Below are 15,424 nucleotides of genomic sequence, written 5' to 3'. Positions count from 1 at the left end.
CCATTGAACAATTACAAAGCTTTTGCCGATACAAGCTTGTCCTACAGTTGGGACGCCTACAAAGCACTAACCTTCATACTGTCCAGTACCGACAATTTTGCAAAAAAAACTTAATTTAGTGCAGCTAAATATTCAAAGATGATCAATTTTTTGATGACCACGAAATCTGCTGTTGCCGCTAAAATAAAAAACAAATTGAAGTGATGAAAATCAACATTCTGTTGCTTCTGAAGTTGATGAAGCAATTATAACTCTGATTAAGCAGGAACGTTTAGCCAGGGATTTTAGCTACGAAGCTTCAATACTCGATAATACTTAAATCAGGCAAAGATGACGTAAGCATAACAAATCAAACATCAGATTCAAGAGCGTTACAGTGTCTGTTTAACAGTCTAAAATTGGGGGGTCTATTTTGCAACTTTCTCTGAGGGGGAGCCGTGACTGTAATCAAAGTTGCGTTTCTGAACTCCTGCGAATGATGTTGATAGAATCCTTGGGAATCGTGATTCTTTCCCAAGTGTCTTCCCAGAAATGGAGAGTTGAATACGGACTGACTTGTGCATTGACTATCGTCTTCGGGACTCCATCGATTCGTAGTTGTGGTTGTTGTTAAACCCAAACTTTGTTCGTTGTCGTGTTCTGATTGGATTGGGCTGAAATGTGCGCCCGAAGTACTTCTGGATCTGCGCTCCGCGTTGGTTGATGGCGTCTGAAACAATGGTAATACTTGCGATTAAGTTTTTAATTAAGCAATATGTTCTACTTAATTTTTTAAATAAAAATATTAGCGTCAGAATCTGGGATTTTGCAAAAATAAATAAAAATAGCATCCCTCAATTACAGTTCTGATTTTTTTATAAATACATATAAAAAGAAAATCAGTTTCAAAAAAGCTGCACTAATAAGCTAGGTTCATTGTTTGTAACCTTTAGTATAGATTATTTGATTTTTTAAAAAAAAATTTCAGGCTAAAATTGATATACATTTTTAAATTTCTTTTAATTTCTAGAAATAATTCAGATTGATTACAAATTATAAAAGAATGATTCGACATCGCAACAACTTGAAACAAACTCAAGTTAAATTTAAGATCAAAAATGTCAGCCTAAATCTGCCTGATTAAACAAAAACAGAGATAACTATAAAATAATTCAACTCATTTTTTGCTTTGCTTTCAGTTTAAAAAGGAGCATTTAAGACTTTCAGTAGCGAAAAAAACCACGCAAATTCGCAAATTAGTAAAAAAAACAATAATCTATATTACCATGACTGTCGTGGAGGCACTGCGATGCCCATCTTCTGCTCTTTGATCCTGACTGCGCAATTGAGCGATCACTTTCGGGTCAAAGTTGAACACGTTTCTCGAACACTCACTCCTTCGCACAGGTGCCGAATTACTTTCATCCTTTCTCTTTTTACAATTGCTGCTTCGTAAATTCTGATCGGATAGTGAAACGAAATTGTTGATAATTGTTGTTTTTGAGTAGAAAGAGTTGTTGTTTTTGTTATTTTTGGGTTGTGCGGTCTTGGAAAAAGTGTTCCACAGCGCGCTTTGTGAATCAATTTGCAAAGTTATGACGTAATTTGAGGGTCGCCTACAGCAAGACAGCATTGACTTGTACAAGGACAGGTAAGCTTTCCTGTGCGACCTGTCAAAAAAGAAGTAAATGATAGGGTTCACCCCACTTTTGGCATACCCGAGCCAGAGAAAGGTCAGTGAGACTTCAGATGGTATCTGGCACGTGACGCAGAATGCTTCCAAGATGTACAAACTGAAGAAAGGAAGCCAGCAGAATACGAAGCAGATGATGACCAGTCCGATTAGCTTGGCAGTGTGAAGTTCTTCAGTTTTCAGGCTGGACACGCTGGACGGGGAGCTGAAATACTTCATAATTAAAATGGGATCGTTCCCATTATAGCCCCGCCCCTCCCCCCATGAAATTACAGCCCCCCATTATGGTATATATACCATGATTGGGGGGGGGGGTCTATAAGTTATCTGACCACTAAGCTGGGGGGGGGGGGGGGCTATAATGGGAAAGACCCTTAAAATGAAGTCTTCCATAGTTAAGAAGACCAAAACAAAACGGCAAAAAAATTGTAAGAGATTTTCGGTATCTTCGGTTTCGAACGTAAGAAAGATTCGGTATGTTCGATTTTCGAAGATTCGGTATGTCGACTAATGAAAAGGGGGCCATAGGTACGTACCCACAGTTTTTTCAACTTATCCAGTTAGAGTAAAGATTGATCAAAATTCAGGTTTTATTTAAATATCAAAGGAAGGGAAAAAATCAGAAAAATTGTTTGATTTGGGAGTCTTATGGATTCACAGTTAAGATTCTGATAATATTTAACTAAACAATTTTGGACCAAATTAAAATTTTCTTAATTTACATTATTTTGCGGTTTAAAATCGCATTAAAATTTATGTATTTTTCAGTGTCATATTTGTCGGATTTAATCTGTTCTGGTCGCCAGTGCGGGGAAACAAAATCTCCAGTGTCGGTGCATTTCAATGATGGTTAAATTAGTAACTACAAGAAACTTTCTGGTGATTATAAACTCGGCTCTGAAAAATTCATAGCTGTGCGATAGAACATTGCATCTTCCCACTCATAGCCCACGCATAGTGAACATAGGTCATATAGTCTTTACCATCACTCGATTACCATTTATATACCATAATGAGAGCGGTGGGGGGGGGGGGGGGGGTGATATAATTTTGATACACTGGGAACGTTAGAAATAAACAGAAACTCATATTATATTTTCTATGACTGGTTTTTACTAACACAGATCTTTGTATCTTTCCCCCAGAGTCATCGTGTGCATCATTTGTCATCGTTGACTCCACCTGTTGATTCCCAGCGGCGGACTGATCAAAATCCGGTAAACAATACCCGCCGATTCCATCAGCTGTGCTACTAGCTGTCGACACTCTTCTGTATTGATCGTCTGTGAACAAATTCTGCATGGACATTGACAGCGGAGAGGGGGAGGGGGAGGGGGAAGGGCCGGGCGATTCCATTTGCCTAACACCTTCTGGCGACCTTTGAGAGGCGTCACAATCAAGTAATTTGACTCCACTGCACTTGTTTGATGACCTCTGAGGTCTTGAGTTATCTAAAGGCGGTTTTTGAAGTATAATCACGAGCCAGCGCCCCTACTTTTAATTAATGTTCCTCTGATTTATGCGGAATTCTGCGACAATAGACAAAGAATTTGTATAATTGCCAATTAATATAATCGCTTCTTTGTTGCTTGCAAATTTCTACCTCATTATGTGCAGTCTCTTCGCATATTCGCATAGATACTTTTTTTTCTAAAAATAGACTAAGCATTCTTGGTTTTGATTCCCATGATGTTCATAGGAACATCATAAAAATTTGTGAAGATTTCGAAAAAAAAATTCGAAAATTTTTTTTTCGAAAATTTCGATGCACTTTCTGAGCATATGACGATGACTAACAATCTTAAAACGTTGCAAGAAAAGTAATAAGATTAGCAAATCCCGCCAAAACTTGTAATAATAACCTATTTACATCGCTTTCTGGAATTAAAGAGGTCAAATGGACCGAATGGTTCACTTTATTTGATTAGGGCGCTGACTTGTAATGCCGTATTGAAGATTTTGTTGTTGTTGTTGTTGTTGATGATGTTGATGTTTCTGCATCTCTGGATCGACTCTTGGGGGTGAGGGTTGCGATGAAGATGATAACGAAGTTGAGGAAGACGATGATGGTGAAGAGATTGCAATCTGAATGATGTTGACGTATGTGAAGATGAGGACAGTCAGGGGTACAAAGAAAGAGCTCATACCTTAAAAAACAACAATAAAATCAATTCCACGAGTCAAACTTGTAAGCGACGATGCAAAATTCACATCAAAATTATCTTAGAAAATTATTTATTTAGTGAAATTTTTCCAACAAAAAGCACATACATAACAAAAAACGGATCTTTTCCGTTTGTGCCCCCCCGCATAGTTGGCGCATGTTATTTGCACCTCCCAGAAGCTTGTGCCATATTTTTACATGATGGTTTACTATGAAATGGCACGTGACTGGGGGCGCATAGCGTACTGGGGGGGGGGGGGGTTGGCACAAACGGAAAAGATCCCAAAAAACAACGTCAGGGAAGAGAAGAAAATTAAGGTTCCTGAAAGTTTGTCCGTTTATATTAGCACTGGTGATCCTTCGCCACAACTCTTTTGTAAGTTGTTGTTCTGATAAGTGTTAATTGTGACGTGATTTTTTCAAAAGATAAACAGAATCTTTTCCGTTTGTGCCCCCAGCTTAGTGCGTGCATGTTATTTGCGCCCCCAAGACGCACGCGCCATGTTTTTACACAATGATTTACTATGTAAAGTCACGTGCTCTATGGGGGGGGGGGGGCATAATCTACTGGGGGGTTAAATACGGAAAAGATCCGATAAACAGCTTTAGTTTGGTTTAAAAAGCCTGCCTAATTCTATGCTGAATTTATATATTAATTCTAACTCAATTCTATGATACCATTAAGCTCTCTTATTATTCACATGTTTTCACACTCCTTAAACATGCAGCCTAGCGTATTACGTGCGTTTTCGGACGCGCTATAACCCCCATGATTAAGGTCCTCTTCTTTGCATGTTTTAGATGTTAACAGCGTTAACAGCGTTTTAAGTAAAACAGCGTTAATGAGGTTTAAAATGTCTGCATAATTCTTGCGTATCAGTTTTGAATTCCATCTCAATCAGTAGCCGCAAAAACTCAATTTTGTTTGTTTCACATCTTCAACGCAATTTGATCTCAAGGAAAAACTTCTGAAACAATGTTGTTCAATCAAAAAGACAAGAATCTGTTTAACCCTGTCAACATCAATTATCTGGCTCAAAAACCAACACAACAAATGTCAAAAATGTTCATTGATAATTCGCATGTAACCATAGCAAAACTTTAATTCTCAATCGAAGTACGTCATCTGAAACGTACCAACAGTTTTCCTTAGCATTTTCTGCAATAAAAACTGTGAATGCTGACTGCTTTTTTCTCCATTCGCCTACTCGACAGGAACCTGCCGAAATTACAGCTTGTTTTCGAAATTCAAGTAAATGAAAACTCATTTTTTAGTAATTATTTTTATGTCTTTACTTCAGTCCTTTACAACCTCTGAGCTGCATTATACCTGTGAACAGGCCTATTCTTGCAAAAGGACTGCTGGAGAGAATCATTCATAGTCGTGTTTGTCTGCAATGAAGCCTGTATTAGGCTCTCGTGAGATCTCGCTACCCGAGAACATATCTGGTGAGAATGACAGAGACGGAAAAGAAGGAAATAGGAAATAAATTAGGGTAATCAAGCCAGAGTCCTTTACGAAGCCATTGTGAGCAAGATATCTTCAGGAAACCTAAAGCAAAATTTCATATTAAATCGATGTTTTCACAATTAATGTGGAAAATTTCATAAAGTTTCAGAGGATATCAAACTCACCATGGCTTTGTAAAAAGCTTTTTTGATTCTCATTTGTGCCTTTGTTGCAATCGATGTTTTTCCGACGCTGCAATGAAAACTTATGATAAAGCGAGAACTGAAAAGGTTTAAAAGTTTAGACTCGATATGTGTACAATCTCCCGCGCTTAACTTCTGCAGGACACCTGGGAACAAATCAGTGCTTGCACCCATTGTAGTGCTATCACTAAACTATCCTTTGGTACAATGAACAGAGTGGCAACATATTGACAGGTGTGGCTAATAGAACTTATATGGTGCAAAAGTGCATATTTCATTTCTTATCAATTTCACACATCTTATATTACATTTTCTTTTTCTTTTTGAAACATTATTGTAAAGGTCATGTATTGGAGACCTTAAATACAAGGCAGTGATCCGCAATATATCAGCTAAGAGACCATACATTATAGTATCATGACTTTTGAAGAGTAAAATTTGGACGTTCATCCTATCTTTCACTCGTTCTCACAATCAGCGATCAGCACATATAATTATTCATGAAACGGAATTTGCTGTTCACTCAAAATAAATATTTATTCAAAGCGCAAGTTAGTGGTTTAAAACCATCAGAAACTGTTATCAAGAGCTATTGGCTCTCGAATTGAACAAAATTAATTTTTCATCAACTTCAGTCTCAATTGTTCAAGTTTTGCTACATCGTAAAAACAGTAGAGTCTGTTATACTCATACACAATGAGTATAGTCAATTGAATTGCAAATGGCCTCGCACAAACTGAGATAGGCACTTGCGCCGCGAATGGCAGGTTTAGTTGTTACTTTCAACTAGATACTTTCTAGATTGGGCAATCGCGGTGCGATTGACTCTAACTGAACTTTATGTATTGTTTTAGCTCCGTTTCGCGTTCGGCCCGCGTCCCAAATTTGGCGATATCAGAATTCCTAACCCGTACTTCTTGTTTGTAGGGTTCCTTGATGACACTCGTCGTTTACTTATTTTGCACACTGTGCTGCCAGGTGCTAATACCTCATAGAGGCCATCCAAGTTCTTCTTTTGGCGTTGGTTCTCGTATATCTTGCGGGCCAATTTCACCTGAACGCTACGTTCTGAGCAGGGAATCGCGCGGTAAACGACATCTGGCTTTATGAAACGATCTTCCCCGTCGTTTCGTTTCTCTTGTTCTCTTCTAGCGCGGGTACTTGCGGCGCAAATGACTCGCTCAATTTCAGTGTCAGAACAAAGAGCTGTATCCGCCCACTGTTCATCTGTAAGGTAGGAACGACCCGGGATTGTATCTTCGTCTAAATAATAATTAATTATTGCATTATAGTTGAGATTTTTGCTATCAGATTTAGTTGTAATATTTGATACAGGTGTGTTACATTTTCTACCGAAATTGGCCTCAAATGGTGTGGTTGTTATTGTTTTTTGTTTTGATATTCTTAGTCGTTGTATTATTGCTTTCAGTGAATTCTCTAAATTAAATTTTTTATTTAATTGTGATTTCATGCAAGATAATTGTCGTTTATTTGTTTGAATGACACGTTCTACTAATCCGATTGCTCTATGGTCATTTGCTGGTGCATATATAGGTGTAATATTATTTTCTGTACAAAATGTCTCAAACCTTTTTTCCTGTAAAACATCTAGCTTGATCTAATCTAATAGTTCTAGGTACTCCGTGTTGATATATATAATTATTTAGGAATTTGATTACATTTGGACTGGATGCATTATTTACTATTTCTGCTGTGGGGTATTTAGAATATCTATCTTTACTAGTAATAAAATATTGTTCTATTCCTTTCTCATTTAAAATTGGACCACCAAAATCTAATTGTATTTCGTCATTTGGTTCACTACATTTAGGTAGAGGTGTCCATTTGCGGTGCGGAATCACTGATTTAAGATTCTTACCAATTTCCGTGCAAGCTTTGCACTCACTGGCCTTTGCCAGTATGTCTCTCTGGATGTAGAGCCACCAGATATTTTGAGCTAAAGAAAGCATAGCGAAACTGCCTGGATGTGTGGAATGAATGTCTTCCAACACCGCATCCTTAATTGATTTTGGGATCGCAATTCCCTTATCTAGGCAGACACACCCGTGTTTTACGCTTAGATCTCCCAATATGAGAAGAGATAAGGACTGATCTCTTGCAATCGTTCCTTATCATTTCTAATCACACAGTCCCTTACTTCTTTCAATATCGCGTCCTTTCCAGTCAGTATTGCTAGGAACTTCTTACTGAACACTTTATTGAGTGTCTCAGTAAACATTATGTCCTCGGCCTCGTCTATCAAACTACCAGTTGGAGTTTCTGTATGAGTTGTTGCATTGGATTCGGGTGTTGAAGGTGTCGTGTCGGAGAAAGTTACTCTCGCCTTAGTAGGGGTTGATTTAGAGCGGGTTGCTTTGGCCTTTGACATCGTTTTGAGAATATTTACTGAATTATTTGATATGAGAGGTTTATTGTGTTTATTCACAAAGTAGTGTTTCTTAGGCAGAATTTGGGCAAAAAGCGAGTGATTTTTGTGTAAGTGGTATTTATACTTGGCACTTTGTGTTTTCGCGCTTAATTTAGTGTTATTAGGTGTATTACTTGACTTATGACCATTAATGCGCTGCATTGAGGATAATTGTTTAGATTGTTCACATTCTTCACTGTCTAATATTTGCACCTCTTTTGCAGCGAATTTGTTAATGGAATGTGAATTATTTACTTTACTGTGATTTGGTACAAATTGTAATTTTGTAACTTTAGGTGGCATTTGCGACGCAAATGGATGTACAGAATAGGGATTAATTTTAGAATTAGCATGTGTTAATTGCGGTGCGAATGGAGTTTTCAATGGGGAAACAGTTAATTGTGATGCAAATGCTTTCTTGCAGTTAAGTGAATTAGCACTTTGTGATATGGTTAATCGCGATGCGAATGGTTGTGTAACTTTCAGTGAAGGCAAATTTGACTTTAATATGTTTCTAAAATTTTTAGTTGCTGCTTGTCTATTTGTAATTAGGTGTTTCAATGAATTACGAATTTTTGAAATTGTTGCTACAACAAAATGTTCGTCGTATGTAGATATCTTTTTAGCTCTGGCGAATGGGTTTCTAGAAATGTAGTCAACGAGTCCCATCTTTGCACCTGGCACATGCTCAATTGTGAAATTGTACGGTAGCAATCCATCTATCCATCGAGACAGTCGACTATTGTATGACTTGTTTGATCGGTGTTCTTTAAGTATGGACAATAGAGCTCTATGATCTGTCACTACCGTAAAGTTTTTTCCGTATAAGTAGTATTTAAAATAATCAATTGACCAAACTATCCCCAGTAGTTCCAATTCGTTGACACTGTAGCGTTCTTCCATTGAATTTAAGAATCGTGACGCAAAGGCTATTGGTTTCCAACCATCCGGTGTATTTTGTTCTAATGCTGCCCCCAATCCTGAACGAGAGGCATCACATTTTACGCGAACGTCTAATTTAGGGTTGTAATGGCTATTCTCTGTACTATTTGCTATTTTTTCTTTAATCTGATTAAAATATTTAGTGTGTTCGTCTGTCCAGATGAATTTTACTGATTTCTTTAAAAGTGGTCTAAGTGGATGACATAATTGTGCTAGGTGTGGTATAAATTTGCCAATGTAATGTACTGACCCTCGAAATGATCTAAGACTTTTTTGATGTTGTTGGTGGTGGTATTGTTAAGATTGCAGCTGTTTTGCTTTCTAAAGGTGATATTCCAGTCTGTGTAAATTTGTAACCGATCCATTCTATTTCTGATTTAGCAAAGTGACATTTCTGGAGGTTAATTCTCAAGTTATCGTCATCTAATTTCTTTAGACATTTGTAAACGTAGGCTAGATGGTCTGCTTCCGTGCCGGTACTAACGATTATGATATCTTCCAAGAAACAATATGTGTTTTGCAAGCCTATGAGTGTGTAATCCATAGCTTTTTGAAATTCTGCCGGCATATCTGTAAGTCCATAAAAACCAGTTTTGAATCTATATGTACCGGTAGATTCTCCACATATGATGTTAAAATTACAGTGTTTTGCTGTGTCGTGATGTAGTTTTAGTTGACTATATGCATACTTTAGATCTAATGTGGTGAAATATGCTTGTTGACCGTTTTGTGTATCTGTAAGGTGTTGTGAGATGGTGTCGATTAACATTTCAATATTAGGCATTTGGTATTTATTTTTATGTATTGCTTTATTTAGTACTTTAGAATCTAAGGCAAATTTTATCGACTGATCTTTCTTCACTGTAATTACAATCGGGGAGATGAAGTGTTTGTCAGAGCAGCTAGATAGTTTTTCGATATGACCTTCAGTCTGTAAACTTTCTAATTCGTTTGATACTCTAGGTTGAAGATTTATCGGAACACGTCGACCTTTTTGATGCTTTGCTGTGAACTTTTGATGAAACTTTGATTTTGCTACATGTGTTTTAGATAAGCCAATTCTCGGTAATAGATGTGGAAATTGCGTCGCGATTGACTCTTTAATTTTACATGCAGGATTATTGATGTTATAAACACATTTACCAGTTTCTGGTTGTTGTTGGAAGTCCCAATGGTTGTTCTTGCAAGTCCCAATGTAGTGAACAGATCTCTTCCGATGATATTTTTGGGTCCATCATTTACCACAGTCAACATTGCTGATTTGTCTTGCCATTGATTGTAGACTACTGTGGTTTCCAAGTGTCCAATGACTTTAATCGACTCATTTGAAAAAGTTTTCAAGTTCCTTCTTTCCGTTGACTCTGTCCATTTGGCTGATTTTGTAGATCTGAGGATTTTATTCGCTAAACTTTTTGTGATGATACTGACAGCACTTCCAGAGTCAATCATGGCAGATGTTTTTATTTCCCCCATTTGCACTTCCACGTTTAATGGTTCCAATTGATGAACTGAATCCGAAGAAATCGCCGCAACATAAACATCAGAATCACTATCATAGTTTGAATCGTACACCTGTTCGTACAATTGTTGATAGCTCGTTATATAGTTTACTGATTCTTCATCATCACTTTTTTCCGGCGTCTGATCGATTTGGTTTTACATTTGATTTTTGGGTTTTCTGAATTGGATTCTGTGACTTTTTTGGTTTGCGACATTTTCTAGCGAAATGACCCATAATACCACAGTTATGGCATTTCTTACCATTCGCGGGACAAATCTGCTTATGGTTGTGACTCCAACGAAGACCACAATCCGTACAAATACTCGTATATTGATAATTTTGAGGGACAGTTGGATAGCGTAGGATGTCTCGTTTTGTTGAAGGTCCATTCGCGTTGCGATTGCGTACTGAGTTATTATTGATGAAATTCAGAAGTATTACCTGACATCAAGTTTTGGTTAATTTTCTGCTGATTTTGTGCTCCCATTTCCATTTGTATTGCTATCTCCAATGCTTTTGGTGGTTCTACTGTTTCCTTCAACAACTCTTTCTGAGTCTCGTGATCAAGCATATTTAATATGAATGCATCCCGAATTAGTGTAGTTTCTTCACTACCAAGAGTGCAATTCTCCGCCAATTCTATGAGACGGCCGTAGAAACTTTCTACCGACTCTCCTTTTTGCTGCTTACACGAGTAGAAAACAAAGCGATCGTAAGTTATATTACGAACCTTTGTGAATGAGTCCTCCATTGCCTGCCACAAATCTTTAAAAGGTTGTTTCTCGATCTGAAAATGAGGGTATTTGCTCTTGAAGATCCGCCGTCCCTCTGTACCAATGCTCAGATATAGCAACGATATTGTCTTCTGTTCACAATTTCCCCACGGTGTGTCTCCACAGAGGATCCCGATTTCTTCAACCTTTATGCAACGATTTTGCCAGTTTACTTTCAATTGCTGGTTTTGAACTTTACGATCTCTTTCCGTTGCCTGTGTGTGGTTTTCCACCGGTTCTTCGTAGGTAGGTTCAGGCGGGTAGGTCACTGTTGTTGGGGGATCATTCAACAGGATGTCCAATTGTATCCCTTCCTTAGCAAGTAGAGCCAATTTGCATTGCTGCGTCCATTTGATCCACGTCAGAGGAGGTGTTACTGTCGGTTTCTCCCAAAATGCTTCAATATGAAGTGGTGTTTTCTTTGAGTCCGCTGCTGACTGCGCCATGTCCAATTGTATCCCTTCCTTAGCAAGTAGAGCCAATTTGCATTGCTGCGTCCATTTGATCCACGTCAGAGGAGGTGTTACTGTCGGTTTCTCCCAAAATGCTTCAATATGAAGTGGTGTTTTCTTTGAGTCCGCTGCTGACTGCGCCACTCATACACAATGAGTATAGTCAATTGAATTGCAAATGGCCTCGCACAAACTGAGATAGGCACTTGCGCCGCGAATGGCAGGTTTAGCTGTTACTTTCAACTAGATACTTTCTAGATTGGGCAATCGCGGTGCGATTGACTCTAACTGAACTAATCAGCTCAAATGAGAAGCGTTTGCAAGAATTAAATTAAACTGAGCGTTAGCGCTGCAAATTGGAGAATGAAAGTTAATGATGATACAAATTATGAAAGAAAGTTTGTTCAGGTTTTAATCATACATAAAGGAAGCAAAGTTTGATTTGTTTACAACGTGAATGAATATATATCCGGTACAGACGGAATGAACAGACTAAACTGCTAAAAATGGGAGGAAGTATATAGCAACTGAACTTAAATGGCATTCGCCCTTCAAAAGGAACTTACAACAATGAATTAATTTAAAATACGGATATGGATACATGAAGGGTATCCATTGCCGTATGACAGAGTCGGAAGAACCGGGCCAGCTTAACGCTTAAAAATTAGGCTATTAAGATCAAGTTCTGCTGAGAATCCTGAGAAGCTTGAACACTATTTGAGACCTTTATTTCAGATTCATTAAAATTTCGTTTCTCTAACACGGTGTCCGCGTTGCTCAGGCAAAGACTTTAAAACGTAGATCTTAACAAGTCAGATATAGTGCAATCTTTTCAAAGACTCCTTCACAGCTTTTAGGAATTCTTTTTTTCTGCCACTCTTTCAGCGTCACTTTTTCAGTGGACTCTATAATAAGAGCGCAACAACCCCTCCCCTCACGTTTGCTGATAATCATCTCATTATGCTGACTATCAAAATGACTTCAGCTTGGAGTATTTTTCATCAGATTAAATTTTTGGTGTTATTTGTAGTCTGAGCTCATGCCCCGTTAGGTTCTATTTCTTTGTTTCAAGTGTTAAGAATTTTTGTCGATTTCAAAAGAAAAAAGATTGCCGTTTTTGTCGGTTTATCGCTAAAAGCCAAGTTTTTCTCCATGCTGTTGTGTCCCTAGTGATGAGCAGATTCAAATCTTGCAATAATCTTGCAAGATGATTCAAAATTTGCAAGATTCTTGCAAGAATCTTGCAAGATATCAATCAAGGCCAAAAAATAAATCTGGGTACAACTGTTTTAGGAAACATCTTTGAAGCAAGTTATTGTTTATTGAACAAGTTACGAAGCCTAATTCAATGAAAAAAAAATAGCCAGGATTCAAAATCTTGCAAGAATCTTGCAAGAATCTTGCAAGATTTTGAACTCCGGAAAAAATATTTATGTGTTTTTGGTAGCTAAAACTAACTGAAAACCAAATATCATGGATTCAATTCTTGCAAGAATCTTGCAAACAAAATGGAAGAACTATGCATTCCCTCGCAAGATTTCTTGCAAGATTCTTGCAAGATTTTAAATTTATCAATCACCAGGGGTAACAAAAAGTTGTGTTGCCAAAATTACCAAAAACAGACAATGATTGACAATGATTGACGCTCCTGTCAACAGAGCCGACAAAAACAACAAAACAGGACAATAGGTGACTTCTTACAAACGAAAGCGAAAATAACGACCGATCAAAAATTACTGTTTCTTCTATTTTTTTTAAAAAACTTGGGTTGGTTTTTATCCAGAGAGAAGAAATTATTCAAAAGAGGTGTTTAATCAGTCAACTAAGAGCGAAATGTGAATTCTGCTCTGACCAGCAAAAACACTTTTTAGTACTAACTAGATACAATTCTGAATTCTCTGTCGATTGTGTACGTGCAGTTACGTCGATCCTTTGCTGTCTCAATGATGGCCCTCCAGAGCACCTGTGCCAGGGCCAGAAACGTGGAGAATATCCAGACAAATGCGATGATGACTGAACACCTCCTGTCTGTCATCTTGTCATGGTACTCAACTGGCTGTGACACTGCCCAGTGTCTGTAAAACCGCGTGATCGAACGAAATCATTATTTATAACTAACCTTGATCTGATTATAACTGGGCTTATCCTGGGTGTTAAAAACCCGAATAAACTGCTTTATTGAATTCCCTTAAAATATACATCTTTGTTCATTTCAAAGATAAATTGCAAAACCTGCAATTTGCGGATCATTTTCACTTTGAGGCTTTTGTGGACAAAAACAAAAATAATACAATTTTGAAAATAAGTGAATTTTTACAAATAGTTTTATTTTTTAAATTACAAGCGCTTTCCTTTGCGAAAAAAAAACACTTTTAAGAAAGTCGCTATGTTTAAGAGACTAGTTAAAAGAATTAACTTGAAGTAAGTATAGTCGAATTTTACAGTGTGTTAAGATACAAAAATGAAACCAGTTTAAAAAGTTAGTTAATTTAAAGCATTCGAAACGATTGAGTGTTCCAAAAGGACGAACAGCAATAGCGGGGCTGGTTTTGGTCCAATCGTGGACTGTTACAATCGAAAAAATAGTTTGGATTGTAATCAACCGGTCTTTTTTTTAAAAAAGTTTTGAGCTTTTTTTATGTTAATTAAAGAAGAGAACAATTCACATTAAAGCTCACTATTAATAGGTCCAAATTGCTTCCTAAATAGTTTTAATTTAATTTATCCATTTTTTTACGAAAGATTATGGTCGTTTTGACTTTTAAAAGTGTTTGCTTTTTAAATAAACAATGGCTTATTGCACTTCGCCATTTTTTTCTTTCAATTTGGTCAGCTTGTAGCTTATTATCAGCAAAGAACAAATGCTTCTTCGTCCTGTTCTTTCTATTGAATTTTTATCTTTTTTGCGATTTTGAGCGTTACGTTAAGGTTTTCTCGCTTTGTACTACTAGATTTCAATTTTTTTAGGTATTGGCCCGTTTCTCACGTTTTTTTCACGCTTTGTCACGTTATCACAGTTCTGACAGTTCACATATTACATTATTGGCGCTCATGGCACAGTTGAACATTTAAAAGTCTTGAAAAGATTCTTGAAAATCTTAACGGATTCGACACAACTTTCTCGAAGAATTTAATTGAATTTTTTATCATCTTCAACTGTCGTTTTTAATGTGTCTTTTTAATCGTATGAAATTACAAGGGTATAACAGGTCTTATTGGCATTTTGTGAAAGAAAAGATATGCTTTTATTTTGATTTGAGTAGACAGCTGAAGGCCTTCATGACCTTGAAAACAATTGTTTTCAAAAACAAAAAAACTCTTTTTGAGTTCGCATTTTCTTTCTTTATATCTATTTGTTAGTTAGTCTCGCTAATTAAGGGTCACATATGATATAATGTTGTCGAAAGAGAGCGCAAGTGTGCAAAATCTAATGTTTTTTTAAGAATTGGTTCTGGATTAATTGGCTTCGGCACGGGTTTTTCGCAGAAAGAGTAAATTAACTTTTGATTTTTGTCTATGATTAACAATCTTTATGTAGATGTAGGACCAATTCTTATCAATTACAGGCCTCAAGCGTTTCTTTTGGACGAATGGATGAAACTATTTAATTATGTCTTTTTGTAGCTAACGGCTTTCTTGAGTTTGAAACTATTTTTTTTTCGAAAAAAAAACAAGATGTTATTAATTTTGCCCTTCTTTCCTTTTTTCGCCTTCTTGTTCCCTATTTTCATTAATGAGTAGGTCCATACCACAATTTTACAGTTCAAGTAAGGCTCATTCGAACATATTTTGAGGGGCGAAATAAGGCCTTTCGGCTTCGACAGCGTTTTCTCCCAAAA

At 37.1% G+C, this 15,424-nt stretch overlaps 1 protein-coding gene across 1 annotated transcript in view; it reads right to left on the bottom strand.

Moving 5' to 3' along the window:
* Nucleotides 1-266: 266 nt before the first annotated feature.
* The window catches only part of LOC142336747 (putative tyramine receptor 2), a 38,712-nt gene continuing 23,554 nt past the window's right edge, over nucleotides 267-15,424 (bottom strand). The window contains exons 3-7 of the mRNA XM_075385655.1: nucleotides 13,464-13,660; nucleotides 3,610-3,819; nucleotides 2,793-3,123; nucleotides 1,265-1,877; nucleotides 267-709 (exon numbers count right to left, since the gene is read on the bottom strand). Of these exons, the coding sequence (XP_075241770.1) occupies nucleotides 350-709; nucleotides 1,265-1,877; nucleotides 2,793-3,123; nucleotides 3,610-3,819; nucleotides 13,464-13,660 (1,711 nt within the window). The 3' untranslated portion in view covers nucleotides 267-349. The remainder of the gene's footprint in view (nucleotides 710-1,264; nucleotides 1,878-2,792; nucleotides 3,124-3,609; nucleotides 3,820-13,463; nucleotides 13,661-15,424) is intronic.

This window comes from Convolutriloba macropyga, chromosome 3, assembly GCF_964194025.1.
Source record: "Convolutriloba macropyga chromosome 3, txConMacr16.3, whole genome shotgun sequence".
NCBI lineage: Eukaryota > Metazoa > Xenacoelomorpha > Acoela > Convolutidae > Convolutriloba > Convolutriloba macropyga.
This window is presented reverse-complemented; position numbering and strand designations above follow the sequence as displayed.